This window comes from Panthera onca, chromosome B2, assembly GCF_046562875.1.
Source record: "Panthera onca isolate mPanOnc1 chromosome B2, mPanOnc1 haplotype 2, whole genome shotgun sequence".
Lineage (NCBI taxonomy): Eukaryota > Metazoa > Chordata > Mammalia > Carnivora > Felidae > Panthera > Panthera onca.
Genome location: NC_138343.1, coordinates 100,010,461 through 100,036,507, shown reverse-complemented (window position 1 = coordinate 100,036,507; position 26,047 = coordinate 100,010,461). Strand labels below are relative to the sequence as shown.

The 26,047-nt window shown below is 41.8% G+C and overlaps 1 protein-coding gene across 1 annotated transcript in view; it reads right to left on the bottom strand.

Moving 5' to 3' along the window:
- Positions 1–14,752: 14,752 nt before the first annotated feature.
- Positions 14,753–26,047, bottom strand: part of LOC145712412 (uncharacterized) — a 58,016-nt gene continuing 46,721 nt past the window's right edge. The window contains exon 2 of the mRNA XM_078447229.2: positions 14,753–21,165. Within this exon, the coding sequence (XP_078303355.2) occupies positions 21,069–21,165 (97 nt within the window). The 3' untranslated portion in view covers positions 14,753–21,068. The remainder of the gene's footprint in view (positions 21,166–26,047) is intronic.

Sequence of the window (26,047 nt, the reverse complement as noted above, 5' to 3'; positions counted from 1 at the left end):
AGCCACATGAAAAGACTGAATCAAAGCAGCAGGCAGTAGAGGCTAAGCAAGGGGCAGCTGCTCTCTTTTCCCCGACCCTCACTAGGACCCAGGACTGGGCCCACATTTATGCAGTTTCAAGGTCAGATCCTCCAAGAAGCAGATGACTGGACATTTCTCCTAATAAACAGAAGACTTGTTCACTCCTCCTCCCCACATACACCTTTGAGATGATAATATTCAAAATCCCTATGTATCACTCCAAGATTAGGAGACACAATGTAAGGAAGGGACAGCTGAGTGGCTCGGTTAAGCATCCAACTCTCGAATTTCGCTCAGGTCGTGATCTCATGGTTCATGAGGTCGAGCCCTGCCTCGGGCTCTTCACTGAGAGTGGAGCCTGTTTGGGATTCTCTCTCCCTCTCTGCCCCTTCCCTGCTTGCTCTCTCTTTCTCTCTCTCTCTCCCTCAAAATAAATAAACATTAAAAAAAAAAAAAAAAGAGAGAGACACAATGTAAGAAGTATGGAAAAGCACTGCAGAGTGTATATAATTAAACCACTACATGACAATGCAGCCTGCAGGGCATACATCAGCCCTCTCTAAAGACAGCTTAGATCCATCTGGCAAGAAGGGCCAGACCACACTGTGGCGAGAGGGACGGTGGGGATGTGCTTTTTACACTGCGCCCTCCAATGATCTGGGAAGGCAGAGACCTGGCTGGTGATGGGATCAACGGGGAGAGAGGAAGTGGGTTTCTATACCCTACTAAATAGGGAGTGGGTAATGTTTTGAGGTTGAGCCTGTCATATAAATCCACAAACAACTGAGTGAGAAGGCAGAAAATGATAATTTGCTGGAGTGGGCAAGGAAGCTCTCTTCATGAATGAATATCGGCATTGTCCAATTTTCCCAAGCAAAATATGCGGCAGAAAGCACTGACCAAATGGACTGTCTTAACAAGCTTAACAAGTGTCTTAACAAGTTTCTCACTTGCCCATGCAGAGTAGCTTTGTAATCAGAAAAACCTGAGTCCCTGTTCATTTGTAAGTTGTGTGACCTTAGGCAAGTTACTTTCAGAGTTTCAGCTACAGAAAGAAGAGGACAGAACCGACTCCTGGGAAGACTGTCAGGGTGAGTTAAGGGTGGGGGGTGGGGGGGTGCGGGGGGGGGGGGCCTGGGTGGCTCTGTCGTTAAGCGTCTAACTTTGGCTCAGGTCATGATCTCATGGCTCGTTGGTTCAAGGACCTCATCGGGCTCTGTGCTGACAGCTCAGAGCCTGGAGCCTGCTTTGGATTCTGTGTTTTCCTCTCTCTCTCTGCCCCTCCCCTGCTCATACTCTGTCTCTCTCTCTCTTTCAAAAATAAATTAAAAAAAAATAAATATTAAAAAATTTTTTTAAAGATTAAGGTAAGATGGATTATATAAATCTTCTAGAGTAGTGCCTGGCAGGCAGTAAGTACTCAGTAAATGTTCCTTTCTTGCCCTTTCTGTCCTTTCTTTCTTGCTTTCTCCCTCATAACCAATGATTATTTATAGGGACTTTGAATATTTTCTTATTTCCAAAAAGTAAAACAGCAAATACTAATGAAAAAAAAAAATCTTTCATTTTAAAAATGAAGCCTTAGGAGAGGTCAACATATAAGCTTTTAAGCTAAAAACACTTCTATCTAGTTTTCCAGAGGAGCTAATCAGCTTAGTTTGTTTTCTTACTAAGGCCTGGACCACAGCGGACTCACACAACAATCACAGCATCTGGAGACAGCCTTCTTCCTTCTAGCAGGTTGCTAAGGAGCAAGCTTCTCAGCAGCACTGGCTAGGATGATTAAAGGTATAACATATCAAACCTGGCAATGATGTTTGACTTTAAAGGAAACTAACTTTAGAGATTCACAATGGGGCCTCAAAAATAGAATAATGGATTTGAAACTATTTTGAAAAGTAATTTTAAAGGCAGTATTGTGTTCATATTATCCCCATTATTAAAAGGGAAATTTTGAATTCAGGCTGGGAAAACTGCTATGCTCTCTGTGGCTTTGCTTTTTTCAAGAAATGAGGTATCATTGTCACCTGCAAAACAGCCCACTCCAAGCTATCTAGCCTGGAAGGAAAAGAGGGGAGGGTTGGTTAAGCAAACATTTAAACTGAAACATAGTTACCATATTGACTGGCTTTTCTCAAACCTTTTTTTTCCCCCAAAGAAAAAAGTTCTCTTGAAACTTTCCCCATGTTGGCTTAAGTAATTTTCATTGTATGGTTCCTTAAATATGTACCCATATATAATTAGGTATAAATGCTTTATCCTTGTAGCTCACGAAAAGCTACAAAAACACAAAATGAAAATGTTCTAGAGATCTGTTGTGCAACAATGTGAATATACTTAACATTACCAAACTATACGCTTCAAAATGGTCAAGATGGTGAATTTTATGTTATGTGGTTTTTACAATCTAAAAAAAACTATAAGAACAAACTAAACTTACAAATTAATTAAAAATGACATCACCAGATAAATTCAAATAAAAAAATAATTTAGTATGAAAATGGTAACAGTTTGCTGAAACTAAATAACCAATGTTAGGTTTAATTTATACATGTAATTAAAAAAGCATAAGGAGATGCTTTTATGCACTTTATCTTTCAATTGTTGACTTAAGTATTTGTGGAACGTGATGGACAGTCTTTGACTCACAATTGTTATCATTGTTACAATTTTTCCTCCCATCAGGTTACTCATTTTTTTAATGTTTACTTCTTTTTGAGAGAGAGAAAGCGTGAGCGGGGATGGGGCAGAGAGAGAGGGAGACACAGAATCCAAAGCAGGCTCCAGGCTCTGAGCTCTTAGCACAGAGCCCAAGGCAGGGCTCGAACCCACAAGCCTTGAGATCAAGACCTAAGCTGAAGTCCCACACTTAAGCAACTAACTGAGTCACCCAGGCGCCCCTCAGGTTACTCATTTGAAACTATCAGCTGTTTATTTTAATTGGTCCAGCTGATTTTAAAATGTTTCTCTCCAAAATGTGGTATTGATAGATCATTTTTTTAAAAAAGCTAACAAAAAGTTCTTCGTGGAGAATGTTTGCAAGCTGGTATGTCATAAAAACACAGAATCAAACCAACACATCTGCTTATAATCTGAATTAAGTGACTGATTTGCCTAGTTTCTTTTGAATCCAACTCATGCTACCATGAGACCTGTAATGACTCAATTTTCTCTCCATTTTTCTCTTTGAACGACTGTAAAACTTCATTTATGCTGGTGCCACGAGGCCTTTGGCCTTCACTTTGCATGAACGCATCATCTGTGTGTTCAGTCGGCCCAGTTCTTTTCTCATTAGCCTGTGACAATTAAAGTAGCATGGTTATTTTCATGACAGAAAAGCAAAATTAATTTATTAAATACATCAAGAGACTACATTGCATCTTATCACTGAAAAAGAACAACTTTAGCTTTCTTATTGGTAAGATAGCTCAGTGTGATTTTTATCAAATGGAAAGCAAGACAGTTTTTGTTATTTTGATGCCAGGAATGCCCATCTAAAGATCACCAACACATTAAAAGTTGAATAGTGCCTCATTAATGATCACGTGGTGCCAATTTTAAACACAAAGCACTAACACTGAGAGTATGTGGCTATAAAATAAACATCCCAGTTGAACCAAATAAGCTTATATTGTATTATATAAGTGTTTTTAGATTGTCGTTGAAATGAAAACATTATTTGATGGACCATCAATAATATATAGAGACTTCTGTAGTGTGAGGAAAAACTGATATATATAGAGAGATAAAAAAATCTTCAAAGATTTTTTTAATGTTTATTTAATTTTGAGAGAGAGAGGAAAAAAAGCTCGAGTGGGGGAGGGGGAGAGAGAGAGGGAGACAGAAGATCTGAAGCAGGCCCCCCCCCCTCCCCCCGCTGACAGCAGCAAGCCCCACGTGGGGCTTGAACTCATGAACTGTGAGATCATGACCTGAGCCAAAGTCAGACGCTCAACCAAGCCACCCAGGCGCCCTCAAATCTTTAAGAAATTTAAATAACACCACCAAAGCCTGCTTCAGGTTCTGTGTCTCCCTCTCTCTCTGCCCCTTCCCTGCTCATGCTCTGTCTCTCTCAAAAATGAATAAACATTAAAAAAAAAAAAAAAGGTCTTAAAGAATTTAAAGAACACCAGAAAATTGGGGTGAGGAGGGCATCTACACGTGAGGGAGGCCTGGTGCAGGATGTTGGGCCCAAGCAAGACAAAAGAGGCATTCCTGCAGAGGGTGGCATGGCTCGGTCAGAACCAAAGCAGGCTGAGTGGAGGGCTCGGTGCAGGTTTTTGGATACCAGGTGGGATTGGGGCGGTAGCCCAGCATGGGGTTTCAGAGTCCACGTGGGTTTTGTACCTTACTTGCAACTTTTTCAAAAATTTGAAATTGTCTCAAAATTTAAAATTTAATGGCACGATGTCGAGTTTAAAAAAGGATAAATATGCACGTATAAAGTGCAACCAATTATGCAGAAATATCTTGCAAAGTAGTAAGAGTTCTCCTATTGGGCATTTATTATGTGTCAGATACTGTGGGAAGAAGTTTGTATGTTTTATCTCACTTAAATTTCATACCAACCTTACAAAGTATTACTAGTTTCATTTTATAGATGAGGAAATCTGAGGCTCGGAGAGGTTAAGTAACTTGTCCAGGCTCTTAACTAACCTGGTGTGCTGCTCAGAGAAAAGATTGGGAAAAACTTCCAAAAAGATTGTGTAGGGACTAAGGGCATGCTACCCCATGATGGGCCCCTTTGGCATGAAGATTATTCTGAGCTAGGCAGTTAAGACCCTACTGGCTCAAGAGAAACTTCTGCCCCTTCCTTAACTACATAGAAGAGCCTAAATTGGGGGTCTTTCCCAGAGTAAGGGTTATTAACAGAGATAAATTTTATCTGAGTGACCCATCTGGATAGCAGGGCAAACATCTAATTATAATCATCTAATTATCATCTAATTATAATCTGCTCCTATCACTCCGCGAAGTACATTCCTTTCCTCTGAAGTTCTAGACCCTTCTCCCCTTCTCCTTAGTTCAGAATGACATATATACCTCATCTTGCCTGTCTTTGGAATTTCCATGTCCATGTGGATTTCCTGTACGTACGCTATTAAATTTTATTTTCTCTTGTTAATCTGTCTCATGTCAATTTGATTCTTAGTCCAGCTAGAAGGACCCTAGAAGGCAACAGGAATTCTTGGTTCCTGCCAATTGGAAAATGTTCAAAGCAGAAGTCTCTGGGTAGTGGGACTATGAATGACTTTTAGTTTTTCCCTTTGTCGTTTTCAGCATTTCGCAAAAAATCTACAATGGCCTGTTGCTTTTGTAATTAGAGACAAAGATAAAGCTTTCATTTAAAAAGTAAATCATTTGTTGTGGAGCAATGTTGTAAAAATGTGCTGATTATTCAAAACCATATTGAGCAACCCAAATTATTGATAGTGATGTTATCTTTTTAATAGTGGCATTATCAGTGACTTTCACTTTTAAGTTTTTGCTTCACTATAGTTTGTTTCTATAATTAATTAACTCATTCAACAAATACCGAGCATCTGCTATGATTTATTTTTATAAGAAAAACAATTTTTAATGTACTATATAGAAGTCCAAAGTTGTACATTTTTTTCAAAAATAGCAGAAAGGAAGGACATGTATGCCTAGAAAAAGACAGGGCATCAAAATATTAATAGCAGTTATGTTTTAGTGGAAATTTTATCTTTTAAAAATACTTTTCTGTGCTTTCCCAGTTTTCAACAATATGAGTTACTTATATATTCTATTCATGGCTGTGTCTTCAGTGCTTAGAACTTTAGCAGCACTGGCATGCACAGAGGAGTTCAGGAAGATTTGTTGAATGAATAAATGCTTTTGAGTACAAATATTCCAAAAGCATAGTTTTTAAAAATAACATTGACTTTTACTGATTCATTCCCTCATGGTGGTTGGCAGACCTTGCATTCAACCTCTGCTCTCTTCCACTGGAAAAGATGTTAAGAGGAGGCCCAGGGATGGTGGGGAGGAGGTCTAGTGCCATTTAGCGGGTGGTCGTGAGATGGAGAGCCATGTTACAGGAAGACAGCCTGAGCAGACAGAGGGACGCACTATTCAGAAAAACATCCCAATGTTGTTTTATTAAGATTCCTATTCAAACTATTTCTTGGAGGAGGTGACACTCTACTATACTAGTGTCCATTGAGGACAGACCTCGTATTGTAATAGGTGGGTTTCTTGATAGTGATATCCAAGGTTCACAGTGGAATGGAGGGGTGGGATAAGGTGGGAATGGCTCAGTCATAAGCTCCCTTTTTGCCTGTAATTATGAAGCTCATTTCTCTGATTTTACAAATGAACTTGGATCATAAACCTTAAGGGACAGCAGATACAAGGCCAATGTGGGGAAAGAAGTCCCTCAGCTAGTGCGTAACTCAAGCCGACTGCCCAGCATCCACATCTCCACTTCGGTGTCCAACTCTCAACTCATTTATGGAGGAGGTTACACATGATCATGATATTGCCAAATCTGATGGTTCTAAAAAACCATACCAGGTAATCCTCATGTATATCCAGGGATTACTGGAAGAAACAAGCCTTTGAAGTCATCCTGGAATCTTCTCTTTCTCTTTGGCAAATTCCATTGGTTCTACCTTCAGACTATATCCAGAATCTGACCATCACCCAACCCCCCCCCCCCCCCCCCCTTATCTCACTTGGATCATTGTAAGAGCCTCTTACTACTCCTTGCTTGGCCCCAAACAGCAGCCACAATAATCCTTTTTTTTTTTTTCTTTTAATTTTTTTAAGTTTATTTTTGTGTGTGTGAGAGAGGGAGAGAGAGACAGAGTGTGAACACGGGAGGGGCAGAGAGCAAGGGAGACAGAATCTGAAGCAGGCTCCAGGCTCTGAGCTGTCAGCACAGATCCCGATGCGGGGCTTGAACTCACAGTGAAATCATGACCTGAGCCAAAGTCGGATACTTAACCGACTGAGCCACCCAGGTACCCCAACAAGAATCCTTTTGAAACCTAACTCAGACCATGTTTTTACACAAAAAATTGTAATGGCCATACCTAGTGTTCTACAACTCTATGACCTCTCTGACCTGATTTTCTACTGCTTTCCCCTTGCTCACTCCACACTAGCCACCTCGACTTGCAATTCCTCACACATGCCAGGCACGCTTTGCCCTTGCTGTATCCTCTGCAGGAAGTAGTCCCCACCCCCATCCAAATGGCCTTCTCTCCCTTAAGACCTCTCCTCAAATGTCACCTTATCAGAGAGACCTTTCCTGACCCTCTCTGTCAAGCAGAAACCACCTACCTGTACACCATCTCCTCTATCTTGTTTTTTATTTCATGGCAACTCTTATCATCTGGGACAGTTCTGCCCACAAAATGTGTCCGATTTTCCCAGACCCGTGGTATGATTACACTTCCTCACCTTTTGAAGTTGGACGCAGCCATGTGACTTGCTTTGTCCAGGGACATGTGAGAAGTGCCATGTGCCACTTTCAGGCATAAGCTTTAAGATCCAGTGTACAATTCACCACTCTATCTTCTCCCTCTCCCCTGGAGTCTAGCCATACTCCAGCGGATGGCTCTCCAGGCAGCCTGGGCTTCAGAGTAAAGGTGCACAGAGCCCCCAGCTGACATGCAATGAACATGCAGTATAAGGGAGAAACTGTTGTTTGAAGCCACTGATACATTGGGTTGATTATTGCCCCCAAATAGCTAGCGTATCCTGACAGACTCTCTGATATAGTACGTATTTATTTGTTTACTGCCTTCCGCCTCCCCCTCGAGAATGTACGTTTATGATGGTAGGACTCTGTCTGTTTACTGTTGTATCTCCAGTGCCTGGCACAGTGCCTGGCACATGGTAGGTATTCAGTAAATAGGTGTCGTCTGACTGAATGAATCATAAATTGATCACACCAACTGAAATAGGAAGATTTAACAATGGCAGGTGAATCTGATCCCAGACGCATCCACAAAAACATTCATTGCACCTGCTCTGAATGTGAATGAAATTGCCAATTCGAGATTGGAAGTGTGTGTGACTGCTTATCTCACCAGACACGGTTTGAAAGCACAAATCGCCTATGGGTACATGACATAGCTGGTCATGAAAGCCCATAAAGTAGTTAAAGTTACTACACAAATGGAGATCTGGCATACTGCTGAGGGGACTCAGTGACAACCATAAATAAAAAGCATTAGCAGTGTTTGTGTCGATGCTGAATACTGATGTGGTTTCCTTTCCCTGTGTGGACATTAGCATTTGTAATGAACCGAGCTTCAGAGGACTGGGATTTTATCTGCCGTTATCATAAATTGGTGTATGAGCCCCTCTCAGGACTTTTGCAAAAGCTGTGTGTGCTTTTGTGAGCTGCTTTCTTTTCACGTGCTTCCTCCTGGTATGTCTGAATTTGGATGGGGATAATGCATTTCCTGTATCATGTGGCACAGCACAAGGAAACTCATTGTATCCCTTCAGAGGAAGAGTACATCTGTAAGTAGTTTTTAAGAGTGTACTGAAGGATCTTGTTAGGGTGACTTATTCTCCCAGTTCCATTTGGTTGATGAAGTGGATCACGTGACAGATGTGCATAATGAACTGCTTCAGCTGCTGCCAGTGGGAAGCTCAACCTATAAAACACGAAATCTCATGGACTCATTGAGGGCATAGCAAGCTGATCACATGAGAGAGAAGCCTGCCTCATTCCGAGCTGTCATTTCTTACTGCCGCACACAATGCACCAGTGTTGCCGAGGCTTTTGCTTTTACTTTCCCCCAAAGTCACAGCCTCCCCAGCTTAATCCTAATTCACCCTGGAAAGGTACTTCTGTCCGCATACAATTCCCTAAAAAACTGAGGTTATTAGGATATGCAAGTCATTATCTACAAAATGCACAGGCAAGGAGCCTTTATGTTGTGTCATTAAAAAGGGAAATATATTTATATCAGAGAGTAAGATGGGTGGGTTGTTTTTGTGAAGTTGGTTTTTATTTATTTTTTTTTTTTTGCCCTCTTCCTTGTCTGTTTTCCTCTCGCCCTTTTCTGTATTTTCTTTCTCTGTTCCATTACTTGTTTTTTCCTCTTTATACTCATTGGTAATTCCCTAATGACTGCAATCATAAAGGATGTAATTTGTCTCCCATTTTCCATGGTTGGTCCAGAATGGTGATGTCCCAAGCCAAAAAATACAAGTGATGAGTCTATTCCAGGAGTGATCCAACTTGCAGCTCACTCTGGATGCTTCTAGGTCACTGAGGGACACACAGGTAATGGAGAAATAAAAAATTAATAATGCAAACTCTAGCTTTCAATGGAATAATAGAAGAAATGATGAAAAAGGCTATGTCAATTTAACTCCCTTCTACCACAAAGCGTTCACACGTGTTCACCACTATGCTAGGCGCTGTGAAGGGAGCTGAAGAGAGTATGTGTCCCTTGAAATGGAAAAAGTCAGTGAATAAATGATGGCATATGATGACATATCCAAATGCCATAACAGCTGCATAAGAATAGGGCTTCAGATGGTCCCAGAGGGAAGATCTCAGTGAGAACTTAAGTTTTCAGGCAAGGCTCTGGGCTGGAGGCAGGAACTGAACTAGATCTGGTACAACAGACAAGTTTCAGATGCTGTCAGAAGAGCAAAAACACTGTATTATAAAGAGGTCAAGAGTTCATGACATCTCGATCGATTTCAGCTGTTTGGGGCACCTTACTTCATAGCCCCAGTTTCCCAACTAACAACACATGTCAGGTGTACAGGTTATCTAAAGAACTTTATAAAAAAAAATAGGGGCGCCTGGGTGGCTCAGTTGGTTAAGTGTCCAACTCTTGACTTCGGCTCAGGTCATCATCTCACGGTTCGTGAGTTCGAGCCATGAATCGGGTTCTGCACTCATAGTGCAGAGCCTGCTTGGGATTCTGTCTCCCTCTCTCTCTGCCCCTCCCCTGCTTGCTCTTTATCTCTCTCTCAAAATAAATAAAAAGAGACTAAAAAGAAATAGTCATCAGGGGCACCTGGGTGGCTCAGTCAGTTGAGCGTCCGATTCTTGATTTCAGCTCAGGTCATGATCCCAGGGTCATGGAATTGAGCCCCGTGTTGGGTTCTGCACTGAGCGTGGAGCCTGCTTAAGATTCTCTTTCTCCCTCTCCCCTGTTTGCATGCTTCTCTCTCTCTAAAATAAAATTTTAAAAAAATTTAAAAAATAGCCATCAGATGTTAGTGTAAGGCAATTAATCACGATATAAAGTACCAAGATGTCACAGCTGTAAGCTTTAAATTTATTATGAAGATAGCAGAATTCTTTTATATACCAATGGATGTCATGGATTAAAAATACTGCTGAGGGGAGCCTGGGTGGCTCAGTAGGTTGAGTGTCTGACTTTGGTTGAGGACATGATCTTGCAGTTCACGAGTTCAAGCCCCAAGTCAGGCACTGTGCTGACAACTCAGAGCCTGGAGCCTACTTTGGATTCTGTGTCTCCCTCTTTCTCTGCCCCTCCCCCACTCACACTCTGTCTCTCTCAAAAATAAATAAACATTTAAAAAAACTAAAAAAAAAATGCCGAATTTAAGGAGAATAGAAAACATAATCTAAAAAATGAGAACTTACTCTTCTAGTAGAAAAAACAGCTTACAAAACTTCTTTTGGAGACCTTTAAATATGTCAGCTTTGGCTTTAGCGAGTTCAGTGAATTTTCCTTTGTAGACAGAAAGCTGGCATTGGGCGCTATAGAAAGCCCCTTGGCACCTCAGCTACCCCCTTCTGACTTGGATGCTGGCTGGCGGCCTCTGGTGAAAACCCCTGGCTCTTCTCCACAGAGGAGTGGCCAGACTTGGCAGCGACTGTTGGGTTCACAAAGAGACGGGAGTCACTTGTTCTCAGGGTCATAGGGGGTGGGGGTGAGAGGCAGCTCAAGGCCAAGAGTTTGACTTCCTGACCCTTCCAGAAAAGTATGGCACTCTTTAATTTATTCCTAATTGGAATACTTTGCTGTGGTTTTCCTGGCCACAAGACGTGCCCTTTTAACCATTTCTTCTCAAAAGACCTTTGTTAGATCTGATTTTGTTATTTCAGTGTCAAAATAGCTTCCACGTTAAAATCAGTGCGAAAAAATGTCCTGTATTCCTGTTTCACATAACTAAGTAACATGCTTTCTGAGGTCTTGAGCCCAGGACTTTTATAGTCCTTTTGGTTCTGAGGGATTGGAAGGAAAAATTAAATAGAGTTTATGAAAAATAGAAAGAAACCCTTTGAGACCACCTCCCTTGTTCTGAATGTCACGAGTACTTGAACGTACACGCACATGGTTTGCCTGCTTGTATGTGCACATACACACACACGTCCTCACACATTACCTATTATACTGAAAAATATTATGATAGCTTTATTATTTTTCTTTAGGTCCTGGCTGTAGTCCTTCAACGATGGGCACCTGAGAGGCATAAGTTCGTAGGCTGCTGGAGGTACAGCTAAGTGGTCTGGCTGCAGCCTAAAATGAGATTGAGTTGATGATTCTACCGGGAGAAATTTTTCCCTGTGTTTTCATTCCCAAACTCCGCTACTCCCACTGCCTCTAGGGACTGAAGTCATGGTAGATAGTACTCAAAAGTAATAACTCCTGAGAGACTCTCTCTGGAAAATCAGCATGCAAAAGGCAGTTGGCCCCAGAAGCCAAGGACCCTTGGCTACAGCAGCAGAATGTTAAATCCACACAACGGAATAAAGGATTCTGGGTTTCCTATATTTTAAATTGTCTACTGTTTCAGCCTTAGCTTCAGTGAAATCCAGAGAATAAATTAAAGATTTTTCTTTTAGACTCTTTATAAAAATAAGGTATTTTTGTGGTTATTCCTTAAAAGATGATGAAAATTAGGTGCTGAAATTTAGGTGCCTTCTGAAAATGACTTGGAATAATTATATTTGTTAAACTGGGCAGTCCTGATATTGTATGCTGTATAAATCAACTTTCATTATTCTTTCATGACTCTTTGCAATTCTTTTTTCTAGAACTTTGCAAGCTTGACTTGTGTTCACCTTGCTGTGGAATGCTTTAAAGGGCATTTCATCTAATAGCAGAGAAAAATGATAAATTATAGATGCCAAATCATATAGTAGTGATTTACGTAGCACTAGGGTAAGGTTGTAAGCAATAAAATAAAAATTTTCTCAATCAACCTCTATATTAGGAGCAAAAAAGAAATAGCTGTCTGCATAATTAAAGAGCAGCATGTCAACATGCTTGTTAATAGGCTAATCTGAGGGTTTTTTTTTTAAAAACTTGAAATCACAAAGCAGAATACTGGGCATATTTATCAGTTTAAGTGAAGAAATTCTGTATTTATGAATGAGTATGAAGAAATTTCATTGTAAGTGTGCTCTTGAAATACAGATATCAAGGAAGGGGAAAAAAAAAAGAACTTGGTCTCAATCTCTTAAGCATTTGTGGAGTCAGGACAATGAGGTGGTTAAGAGTGACCTGGTTCTAAATTTTGGCCAAGTCCCTACTAGCTGTGTGACCTCAGGCAAGTTACTTAACCTCTTTGAGCCTCTGTTTCCTCAGTTGTAAAGTGGGAAAGATAATGGGTTCTACCTCACAAGGTTATTTGTGTAGATTACAAATAAAGCATTTATTTTTTAAACTTTTTTTTTTAAATTTGAGAGAGAGAGAGAGAGAGAGAGAGAGAGAGAGAGAATCTTAAGCAGGCTCCACACTGAGTGTGGAGCCCAACACAAGGCTCAATCCCATAGCCCTGGGATCATGACCTGAGCTGAAATCAAGGGTTGGATGTGCAACCGAATGAGCCTCTCAGACGCCCCAATAAAGTATTTAAAATAGAATCCACAGAGTAAGCACTCAATAAATACGGGTTATATTATACCTTGTCATTCCTCTACTCAAACTCCCTGGTGGTTTCTTTTCTTACTCTGAGTGAAAGCCAAAGACCTTACCATGTACTATAACCCCCAACACAACCAGCTTGTTTTCTCTATGACCTGATTTCCAGCTGCTTCCCCGTTCCCCCTCAGCTCACATGCTGGCCTCCTGGCTCTTCCTCAGACACAGACACACTAGGCACCCTCCCATCACAGGACCTTTGCAGTTACTGTTCCCCTGCCTTGAAAGTTGTTGCAGGGATTGTTCTAGTCACTGCTGCATCCCCAGTGCCTAGACATGTGTTTGTCACCATAGTAGCTATCGATAAATATTTGAAGGCTGAATGAATGATGTCCCTTAATTTCTAAAAAATAATTTTAGGGGCACCTGGCTGGCTCTGTTGAAAGAGCATGCAACTTGATCTCAGGGGCATGAGTTTGAGCCCCACGTTGGATGTGGAGATTACTAAAAAAATAAGTAAACTTAAATAATAATAATTATAATTCTATCCTACACATATATTTCCTCACTTCACAGTTTAGTGAAGTGTAATTTTTTTGCCAGAGAAGTTGTTCTTGGCTGTTACGATGACTGTCAACCATAGATACAGCAACAACCACTCCTTAAAGGCCTGCTAACTACATAACGACAGTGAAACAGCAAGGTTACTGCCCTGGCCATGGTGCAGCTGCTTTTCTAAGTCCCTACCAGTTCACCTGGAGGCAGAAATAATGCTGTTTGCTGGACCTCCCTATTTCCTAGTCCTTTATCCACAGATAAACCGGGGACAACTCCTGATTTGCCCTTTCTACCTTGTCCTTTTACTAGATAAAATGGTGAGGAAGTTTCTTAAGTAAATATGGCACATAATTTCCAAAATCTGAATGTATGCAAGGACAGAGTATATAAAGTATATACAGTTTTCTCTCTCTTTCTTTCTCTCTCTCTCTCTCTCTCTATTCCCTCCACCCCCCAAGGGTTTTTTAAAAAGGCATTGCTAGGGGTGCCTGGGTGGCTCAGTTGGGTAAGCTTCCGACTTCGGCTCAGGTCATGATCTCGCTGTCCAGGAGTTCGAGCCCCATGTCAGGCTCTGTGTTGACAGCTCAGAGCCTGGAGCCTGCTTCAGATTCTGGGTCTCCCTGCCCCTCCCCTGCTCTCTCTCTGACCATCCCCTGCTCATGCTCTGTCTCTCTCTCTCTCACTCTCTCAAAAATAAATAAAGATTTTTAAAAAATTAAAAATAAATAAAAATAAAAAAGGTGTTGCTAAACATTGACCTGTTTAGGGCGTCAGAAAGGAAGATGGAACATAAGATTTCCTGGATGCCTACTGTGCTCCAGACCTTACACTAGGTACATCTGATTTATTCCCTCACCACAATACTGCAAGGGTGATACTATTATCCCCAATCTCTAGATGAGGAACTGAGGTGGAACCAAGGCTCAGAGAAGATAGGGACCTGCTCAAGGGCACCTGACTAGTAAGCGGCAGAGCAAGACATAGAGCATTTATCAGAAACATGACAACCACTTTCGTTTTCTCTTTGCCCCTGTCAGCAGTTTCCTAGGCATTAGACCAATGTGTGTGTCTTGAGCCAACAACTTCTGAATTAGGGGGTACTAGATTTTCGTGATGGATTTCTGCTGCAGCTTACAGCTACTGGGGTCCCAGTAGCTTTTCTTCTCATCAGTGAGGTGAGGACCTACACACCAGGGACAGGCTGACGTCAGAGGAAGAGCAGGGTCTGTGCCCGTCAGCGCCCCCCATTAGTAACTAGGCGCGATCGCTCCCTCCTCATTTTACTTCTTTTTTTTTTTTTAATGTTTATTTATTTTTGAGAGAGAGAGAGAGAGAGAGAGAGAGAGAGCACATACTAGAGGAGGAGGGGCAGAGAGAGAGGGAGAGAGAGAATCCCAAGCAGGCTCCGTGCTGTCAGCGCAGAGCCCAACACGGGGCTCAAACTCACAAACCATGAGATCATGACCTGAACCGAAATCAAGAGTCTGATGCTTAAGTGACTGAGTCACCCAGGCATCCCCGCATTTTACTTCTTTGATGGCACACTGCTCTGCTTTGTTTGATAAAAATATACGTATTCATCATATTCTAAACCCCTTATGAGTATAACCGCCCCTCCTACCTGATGTCAGATAGAATTCCACTGATAGGGTGTAATAGCCCCTGCATCCAACCACCAGACAATGTTGGAGTGGGAAAGGATCAGCCAGTCCAACTTCCTAATGCTACTAATCAGGAAAGTGAAGCCTAGCACGGATATGTGATGTGGCCAAGGTCACAGAATTGAAACCAGAGCCCTGGCTTTTTAGTTGCTTAGTTTTCCAGTATACCACACTACCTTCCTTGTCTTTAAGCAGAAGTATAATGTGAATGGAATGTGCTTTAAGAGAAAAGCTATCTGGGGGCACCTGGGTGGCTTAGTTGGGTAAGCATCCAACTTTGCTCTGGTCATGATCTCACAGTTTGTGGGTTCATGCCCCTCATCGTGCTCTGTGCTAACAGCTTGGAGCTTGGAGCCTGCTTTAGATTCTCCCTCTCTCTCTGCCCTCCCCCACTCACAATCTCCCCCCCCCCCCTCAAGAAATAAACATTAAAAGAAATTTAAAGAAAAAAGCTATCTGGCAAAAGTTGTGTAGGCAGCACAGGGTCCTGCAGAGACTGCAGTGGGGACAGGGTAGCAATAGTTCAGGAAATAAATAGCAATCATTTAACTAGGTTGGTGGCAGCTGAAATGGAAAAAGGGGGGCAAATGCAAGAAACGTCATGATATGGATTTGCTAGGACTCATAACCGACTTGGGGGATAAGTTCACGGGGTGACAAAAGGAAAGTCAAAGTTGAGGCAAGAGCAAGTGAGGCGTAGGGGTTAAGTCGATCTGCTTTCAAATCCCAGATCCCATATGCTTGTCGTTTGACCCTCCATTCATTCAATAAATATTGATTGAACACCAGTATGGGCCAGGCGTTGTTCTAGGCACTTGGGCTATATCAGGGAATAAAATGGACAAAGATCCTGAAGCGTATATTCTAGTTATATCTTAACCTTGCTAAGCCTTAGTGTCCTCATACATAAAGTAGATAGAATAGTAGCCATTCATATGGTCGTTGTGAGGATTAAGTACCCAACAAACATTAGGGATCATTATGCCCAAGTTTTGAGGAACTATGGTAAAAGTGATATTGAAGAAATTGTGAAATTGGAAACATAAGACGGTCTTGAGGCAAGATTCAGCGTGGGCATATCAAGTTACAGTCCTGTATCATCCCATCCCATCACGTATGTTTCTGACCCAGGATTGCTACAGAGTTTGGTCTGTGTATGTGCCTTGGGAGATGGTGATTTGAATTTGCCTATATTTAAATAAAAGAAAAGATGTCCTTTAAATAAAAGAAGTTGATACTGTAGCTAAAAATCTCAGATTCTCTAGTTTGACGTGTGCTAGGTAGGAGTGAGTGGCCTCTGTGGAAGGACACTCGTTCTGTGCTGCTGGGTCTGGGCTCCGTCTTGATATGCAAGAGCCCTGGGGCAATTGGGACTAAGGTGGGCTATGGCTGGCCAGCAGGCAAAGATGAATCCCCAGCCATTCTCTGAAAAGAACTGTGGCACTCTGCTGTTGGAGCTTAAGAATGCACAACAAGCAATCTCCAAGGGGGCAGAGGACAGAGCAGTTCAAACCTGGAGGCTGAAAGAAGACTACTGGACAGAAAACCAACACTGTTTGATGCCAGTACGTAGGTCATCAGGAGAGAGAGATTTTGGGGTGTCCACGAACTCAGTACAGGTGCAGATGGGAAAGGAACCTAAATAGCCAACAGGGTCTAAGAACACCCAGATTAATAGGAGCTACATGTCTAGCCACCAGGGGTTCTCAAAGTGTGGTCCCCAGACCAGCAGCATCAGCATCACCTGGGAACTTGTTAGAGATGCAGATTCTTAGGTCCTATTTCAGAATCTCTTGGGGTACAGACCAGTAATCTGTGTTTTCACAAGCATCCAGATGATTCTCTGATATTAAAGTGTGACAGCTACTGAGACACATTATTGAGCTATGAAATATCTTCCTAGCTGGGTGTCTCCGGCCTCCATTGCCCACCTTCCAAAATGTATCTCTTATGATCGCCTCTGTGTTTACATATTTCCAGTTGGGTTTTTTTGTTGTTGTTGTTGTTGTTGTTTTTTTTTTTTTTAATGCACAAGGTTTTTTGTGTTTTTTTTGTGTTTTTGTTTTTGTTTTTCTATACAAGGTGCTGTGAGGGAAAGAAAAGATAAATACCGAGTTCCCACTAGGGCTCGAGTCAGTAAAGACCCTAAACTTTATCCTCTCACTCAAAATCTGACAAGAAGGTTGCATAGAGATATTTATCCCTATAGAACTGTCCACTTATTTTCATGTTCATAAGTAAGGTACTTCTGATTTTTTAGTCTTCTCTGGAGGACTGTGAACAGGATCAAATTGGGCCTTAAAACTAGGTGAATTAAAGGAGTCATGGATAATAAAGATAAAAATAGCAGCTATGATTGAACACTTACTACATCATAGGCACTGTGCTATATTTTATATGACTTACTTAATTCTCTAACCACCCTACATTAAACATTTTTTAAGTTCATTTATTTACTTTTTAGTCATCTCTACACCCAACGTGGGGTTCGAACTCACCACCCTGAGATCAAGAGTCACGTGCTCTACCAACTAAGCCAGCCATGTGCCCCTACATTAAACTCTTTTTTTTAAATGTTTATTTATTTTTGAGAGAGAGAGAAAGAGAGAGAGTGAGGGAGGGGCAGAGACAGAGAGAGGGACAGAGGATCTGAAGTGGGTTCTGTGTTGACAGCAGTGAGCCCAAATGTGGGGCTCAGACTCACAAACTGTGAGATCATGACCTGAGCCCAAGTCAGACACTCAACTGACTGAGCCACCCAGGTGCCCCTACATTAAACTCTTATTAATAAATCTTACCATTAAGAACACGGAGGCTCAGACAGGTGAAGTATATCATCCAAGGTCAAATACCATGATGCAGCACGTCTTGTAGAGTGAACCCAAGCAATTTGACCCCAGAGCCAAAGTTTTAATCATTATGCCATTGGTCCATAACATTAGACTCAAAAGATGTTGCTTTTGAAAAATATTTTCATGACTTCTTAAATAATCTAGAGTTGTCATCATCATCTTCATCTTCTTTTAAAGGTTTGGCTTCTAGAAAGTATTCTGAGTATAATGGCAAAACACTCAGTTTTTCTATGAGCTTATAAATTGAAGTGGTTCTTTGGGATAAACAAAAAATCTTTTCATCTAAAATTTTAATTGAGACCAATTCAGTGCCCTGGGAATTAGCTCCAATGTTTGGCTCAGGTTTCTGGCAGTGAGCACTGGGCCTTGGCCTCAAGCCTGCATTGGGTCACCTTACAGCTGCACCTCAGGGCTATTTGCCAAGAAGCTGGTCTCAAGGCAGCACTACTCTGTGGCTTAACACCAGAACACTGAGCCTTGATATCCAACCTGGCTGAAAGCAATTCACATGGTTGCAACTCTGTTTAGCAAACAACCTACAGGAGTCATCTCGTGTAGCACTATAGCACCCTCTGACATTTCTCAGAGAAAAGAGGACTGATTTTCAGGAGTTTGTCTAGGAGCAGAGAAGGGCGTTTCTCAAAGTTTAATTTATAACCAGAAAGTTGTGGATTGATATAGCCATCACATAAAAGGGAAAACGTCTGTCACTTCCATTTGTAGCCAAGTTGGTAGCAGCTTTTTCAAAAAGGGAAAAAGATGATGGACCAGCTATCCTGGTTCAGGGACAAGAGAGATCAGGACTTGAAATGTGGTCTTCCCACTAACCAGGTAGGTTTAGGCAGATAACTTAATCTTATTGTGCCTCAGTTTCCTCATATGTAAAATAAGGTTTGGGCTCATTAAATGAATTCTAAATATCAGCCCTAAAATTGTATTATATGTATGAATATATATTTATAGTTTTTCTAATTTGGTATAACCACTTGAAACATCCCTTTACTAGAGAAAATCTGAATTTCTAAAAATCTGAGGTTGACATTAAGGATGGAACTTAACAAGAAATTGTAGATTTTTAGCTGTACAAGGCTATTTACACAATGTACTCCAACTTGCTCATTTTATCTTCTCCCTTTCTGTCTCCTCTTTCCTTTCTTTCTTTTTCAACAAAAACTTTTTTTTTTCTTAATGTTTATTTATTTTTGAGAGACAGAGTGCAAGCAGGGGAGGAGCAGAGACAGAGGGAGACAGAGAATCTGAAGCAGGCTCCAGACTCTGAGCTATCAGCACAGAGCCTGATATGGGGCCCAATGTGGGGCTCGAACCCATGAGCTGTGAGATCATGACCTGAGCCAAAGTTGGATGCTTAACCGACTGAGCCACCCAGGCACCCACCAAGTCCTTAGTCTTAAAGAATTTCCAGTACAGTAGACACAGGAAGCAAGTTATTAACACACAATGAAGTAAGTACTATAACAGAGGTGAGCAGAAGGGACAAGGGCAAACAGAGGCTTAGTCTCAGGGTTGGGTAGGGGTGCAAGTCAGGCTAAGGTTCCTGGAGAAATGACATCTGAGCTGAGGGCAGGGGAAGGGGCCACTTTCTAGGCAGAAAAGCAGGCATAGGCCTTTGCGTATCATAGAGGGAACTCCAAAACGGTGGAGAGGATTGCCCAAGGCCATGCAACTGGCCACTGGCAGAGTTGGAGCTCAAGACCCTAACCTCCAAATTATAGGACTGGTTGAATGTCAATAACATGAATTAATAATTTTTGTGTCTGGGTTTTTTCCGCAAAGGTGGGACATTACAATGCCTGCCTTTGTTGCCATCAACTTAATTAAAATTCTGGGCTCTTCCTAGGCTCTCGAGGCTTCAGCTCTCCCCTGTCTGGCTCCAGTGTTTTCAGCAGTAACGCATCAACACAACCACATCACAGACCCATCAACTGAGAAGCACCACCACCAATCTTCTCTAGGGATGAGGCTCTTTCAGTGGCTGAGGGGTGTGGATGAATACAGCTCCTACTGTGACTGGTTTAAGAGACAAGTCTTAGTGATGGCTCAGTTAAAGAACATTTTAAGTCATGATGATTGTCTTCAGATATTTGAAAAGTTGTAGGAGGGATTAGATCTATGCTGTGTGGAGTGAAGTCGGGAAGAATATGAATCAGATGAAGGTACAGGTACAGTTAAGTATATTTCCATAAATAAGAACTTGAGGTTGGTTGTACTAATAAGTTTTGGGTATCCCTACACCTAAGTATTTAAAACAATTTTTTTTAATGTTTGTTTATTTTTGAGAGAGAGAGAGAGAGAGAGAGAGAATGAGCGGGGAGGGGCAGAGAGAGAGGGAGACAGAATCTGAAGCAGGCTCCAGGCTCTGAGCTGTCAGCACAGAGCCTAACGCGGGGCTTGAACCCACAAGCCGTGAGATTGTGACCTGAGCCGAAGTCTGACGCCCAACCGACTGAGCCACCCAGGCGCCCCTACACCTAAGTATTTAAAAAGAGGGCAGAATGACCACTTAACTGGGATGTTACTAAGGAGATATAAGAGTTTAATTATAGAGGCCTAATCAAATCCTTCCAGCTCAGAGCTTCTGTATTCTCACAGTTGGCCCAGGCCAACCGAGGCCTAATTGTTCTAGTTTCCTATCTATTCTTCATAAAGTATTTATTCTCAGTTCTAGTTAATTCACATTATTTTTACATTTCTTTCTTAAATTTCTTTTTTATTAGATTTTTAAAAAGTTCATTTATTTATTTTGAGAGAGAGAGAACATGCGAGAACATGCGTGCGGGAGTAGCAGACAGACAGAATCCCAAGCAGGCTCCACACTGTCAGCATGGAGCCCGGTGTGGGGCTCCCCAGACACCCCTCCTCTTACATTTCTAAACAAAGAAAAACTTATTGTGTGGTGTGATATTTAAGAAGGCAATTTAGGGGGAGGTTTTTTCCCCATAAAGCATAATATATTTACTGGTAGGCAGTGAAACTGCTGTATTTAAGTGAGAAGATCGTTGGTCTGGAACATGCACGTACCACACCCACCTATCTGGTCTGTTCGCGGGCACTGACCTATTTCAGGTATACTTTGCCTGTGGACTTACACCCTGTTCACACTAGTGTCCATCCTCTTACATACCCAAAAGAAACTTTATAAAGTCTTCCTTTCCTTCCCTTTCTTTCACCTTTGTTTTTCTTTGTGGAAACTGTTCCAGTTCTCCATTTGGTCTGAAGATATGGAGAGAAGGGAGAGTAGAGTCAGTGAAAATTGAAGATATTACTGGCAGTTCTGACAGGTGCAATTTAGATTTTGTTAACCCCAAACTACTTTCAGAGAACAGTGGTAAAAGATGATTTATATTGCTTTGTAAGGCAGACTATTCTGTTGCCAACGTAGTAAAATAAAACATATAATTTGTTTTTACCTGCTTTCTACGCTCGTGCGTGTAATGTGTTATAAATCAACTGTATTAAAAATATTTTGTTTTAAATTACTATTTGGATAATATATTGCCTGAGGTCTAAAATATGTATGTTTTAAAACTACATAATAGCTTTTTTCAAAAAGAGAGAAAGAATGCAAGCCCATTTTCTAAGTGTTCAAAATCAAACATTAAAAGGACCAGTCAAAATGAGCTGACTCTTCCCTAAAAGCCATGGAACATAAATTACTTTAACATATTATGCAAAGGAACTTGTCCCACACTAGCTCCCACAGTCTACCTTAGAAGCTTATGCTCAACTACACTCTGAAAGAAAAAGAAGTTCTGTGGCTGCTGGTTATAACGGTTTATTATGCATTAAGTGCAATGCTAGCAGTGGCTCAGACAGTCCCCAAGCACTCTGTGCAAAGTTACAGGGACAGGCCTCTGGTATAGCTGTTTACTGTGCATGGGATGAATAAACCTTTTCTCTCCAGGTAATCCTGTGGAGGACTTCCCCTCAAAGAGTCATAATCATCTGGCATCTGCATGCACATGTATGATTGTAGCTTTATAGTAAACTGATATGGTAGCACACTGAAAAAAGCACCACCAGAAATGACAAGCAGAGCTCGTGAGGGCAGCAGCAAGTGGCTATGTGTTGGCTGATGGACTTTGTTTTTTCCTTCTGTTGTTTTCCATGTGATAGAAATGTTTTGTTTTTTTTTTTTTACCGTAAAGAATGGTAACGGCAAGGGGACACCAGGCAAAGTCCCCTGAAATCACGGCAGGGACAGAGCCAGGACTCAGGTGGGGCACTGGGAGGAAGAGGGCAGTGCGCCATTTTGAAAGGACAACTGGGGGCGGAGGATGGGACAGTCTGCAAAGCAGGGGAGCAGATGACACAGAAGATTCTACAGCTGCTTGCTGCAGCTGCTCTAACAGCCTCCTCTGCTTCAGAGTAGAGGCAAATGTGTTTAGAAATGAAAGGCAAGAGGGGATAGGAAAAACGTACCTTCCATTTCTAACCAACTGGAATATATTCTTCACAAAGCTCACTTTGTTCTCATGAGGTGGTTATTTTTAGGATTCAAATATAGGCAAAATACTAACCAACAAACTCTATGTACTTCTTAGCTGTAAGCACAATTGGGTACACCTAAATTACGTAGCAATTTCCAAGGACAAGCTTGTAGTTGGAGTTTTGAACAGTAGAAATGGTAGTAATGTAGTAATGTGATAGTTTATGGCCTTGCCCGACTGTTTCTACTCACAAAATGCTTTGACACATGTAGTTTTAATTTTCGTATGCTTTAGGGCACATAATGGCTTTACGCATTATTTCTTGTTTTAAACTCAATACAAATAAGGGTAGTTGAGCCCCGCAAAATGATTTCCAAGAACTCTGGAGCCTTTGGACTATCCTAAGGACTGGCTGTGGTTGAAATTCTATCCTGAGGAAATAAACACAGGGACGGGAGGATAGGGCGGGCCAGCCCCATCCACCCCCATGTTTTCTTCAGGATCCACAGGCATCCTAAACCATAGAGTTTTCACCTTCTAGATAGCAGAGAGCATTTACAATCAAAAGAAGTTCCTCAAGAATGTCAGGGACTGAGAGAATTCACAAAAGAAAAGTAGGAGAGTTAACAGTAACTGCTTAGTAACTGGGCTGTTTTACAGATTAAAAAATAAAAGTCTTGGGGTGCTTGGGTGGCTCAGGTGACTTCGGCTCAGGTCATGATCTCATGGTTCATGGGTTCAAGCCCAGCATCAGGCTCTGCGCTGACAGCTTAGAGCCTGGAGCCTCCTTCAGATTCTGTGTCTCCTTTTCTCTCTCAGCCACTCCCCAACTTGTGTGTGCGCGTGTGCACTCTCTCAAAAATAAACATTAAAAATAAATAAAAATCTTATAAAGTTTAGTAAAGTCACACAGGAGGGTCAGAAGTCAAATAAAGGTCTGTGAGACACCAAAACTTCTTTCTACAACCACAAGATGGCCAGGGGGTGCGGGTTCTCAAAATTCTATAGAGCTCTTCCCTCAGAGGGTTTATAAAATGCAGACAGAAAGTATGTCACCACTTCTAAAAGGTGACGCCATTCCTCAGCCTATCTGCCTTTGCAGGTAGGGTGCTGTCCTCTCAGCTCCAGTCAGGCACTTAGAACCATGCAAGCTCACTCCAGGTGTCCACAGGGAGGCCTGCGTCTAGGGAGGCCTAGGGCCGACAGCTGCCTGATACTCCAGGTCAACGAGGCATGACACAACTCCAGAATGGACAGCAGTCCTTGGAGTATGTTGTTGTGGTCTGAGCAGCCTCAAAGAAAACAAACATGCTACTAAAGCAAAGCAGTTCTGTTGAGATGTGTTCCTATAAACATGCTAGGAAAAATGAGATAACTTCGATGCACAGATCAACTACCAGAATAATAATGCTGACCTCCAGCATGAAGTCATACTTAAACTGGGCCCCTGTCTGAGCCTAAAATCTGTCCCATAAGTCCCTCAAATCTGTTCGAAGAGAGGATGTCTCTCCGTTGTTCCCACATGCTTCCCTCATTCTGGCTTCGCTGCCCCAGTTGCTGCCCTCAGGCTAAAACGCCTTCACATTGCCCCATCCAGCAAATCCTACCCCATCTCTCAAGGGCCTTATCAAATCCACCTTTTCTCTGTGGAGTTTGTTGTGATAACTCCTGGCAGCAGTGGCCTCTACAATCCTGAACAGCCATCACAGAATCTCCGCTGTTCATTTTCATATTTGATTGTGTCCAGCTTAGAACGTGGCCTTGAGGGCTCTGTACACTTTCATTAATTCATCTTTGGAAATCCTGCCAGTCGCCAAACTGTAATAGCATCTGTTGACACACTAAAAGCAAGCACCACGGCAGCGTTTCTTAACCTCAAATCTATTCTTTTTCTTATTTTGGGTTTTTACCAGATGTGAGCTGAGGAATGCTGTCCTTTGAGACACAACTAAATTGGCTCAAATCCCGTTCCTTTGTGCAGTGGGATCCCAATGTTCCTTCCTGTTGGGGATTCTGGAAGGGGATGGGGATAGTTCATAATTTCTTTTCCTAGTCACTTCTCGCTCCAAGTTCTTGCCTTCTGTAGACTTAGTTCAGTGGCTGGAAGAGTGCATTGCTCTCTCTGAACCAAACATCTCCAGATAGGAACTCAGCTCCTTTTTTTTTTTTGCTTCAGTAAAATGGGCTTAAAGCAGGAATGATGCCCACTTAGGAGAAAAACCAAAAGTGAGACAGATGTGTGCTAGGTCTTCAAATATTAATACTTCATGCACATGCTATTTGCTTTTGAAGATTTAGAAGAAAAATACTTCGTATTAATTAACTCTTCGTTACACCAAGTAGATGGCAAGAATTTTCTTTGCCATTTTCTAAGTGACTCTGATTTATTACTGTGCCATAACAGAAGAATAAATGAAAGCTGCTTCATTATTTTTCATATATAATAACTTAGTAATTGCTAATTAAACATGTACAAACTTTTGAAGTTAATCATAATTTTACCTCAAATACGGATTACTGTGTTTTCTGTTTCTTTGTTCCAAACGGGATGCTTTTTGTTGAGAGGAGCAGTTGAATATAGTGGATGAGTCCAGACTCTGGCATCAGACTGTGTGGATTCAAATCCTGTCCTACCATTTATTTTATATGTGACTCTGGACCAACTACTTAACCTCTCAGTAACAAATAGGGATAAGAATAGTTCTACCCCATATGGATTACATGAACGTGTGTAAAGTGTTTTTACACAGTGTTTGACACACAGTAAACCGTATATAGGGGTTATTTTCTTTTTTATTTGGTATCGCATGGTTTATGCTACAAATGCATCATTATGGGCTGAACTGTCTCCCCAAATTCATATGTTGAAGCCTTACCCCTCAGGATCTCAAAATGTAACTGTATTTGGAGATAGGGCCTTTAACGAGGTAATTAAGTTAAAATGGGGTCATTAACCCAAAATGACTAGTGTTCTCATAAGAAGCGGAGATTAGGACACCAACAACACAGAGGGAGGGAAGACCATGAGAGGACACAGAAAGAAGACGGCCATCTGCAAGCCAAGGAGAGAGGCCTCAGAAGAAACCAAACCTGGCAACACCTTGATCTCAGACTTTCAGCCACCAGAGCTGTGAGAAAATAATCTCCTGTTGTTTAAGTCACTTGGTCTTTGGTATTTTGTTAGGGCAGCCTTAACAAACTGATACATGCATCAAAAACAAATTTGTTCACAAAAAATTAAATATGGTGAGAAACTAATGGTCTGTCATTACAAGTGAAATTACAAAACCTCTAAGAGATTTTGATTTTCGTGAGGCTGAAATATAAGTGGTTAAGAGCACTGGGTTCTAGCCGTGGTTCGGTCACTTTCTGGCCACATAACCTGTAGGCAAACAACTTAGAGACACATGTAAAGCCTTTCTGAGCTCCAGGACTTCATGGGTGTGTAAGAATAAATAAGAGAATGTGTAGCACAATGCCTGGCACATAAGAAAGGCTAAGTTAAGGGGCACCTGGGTGGCTCCTTGGTTAGGCCTCCGACCTCGGCTCAGGTCATGATCTCACAGCTCGTGAGTTCAAGCCCCGCGTGGGGCTCTGCGCTGACAGCTCACAGACTGGAGCTTGCTTCAGATTCTGTGTCTCCTTCTCTCTCTGCCCCTCCCCCA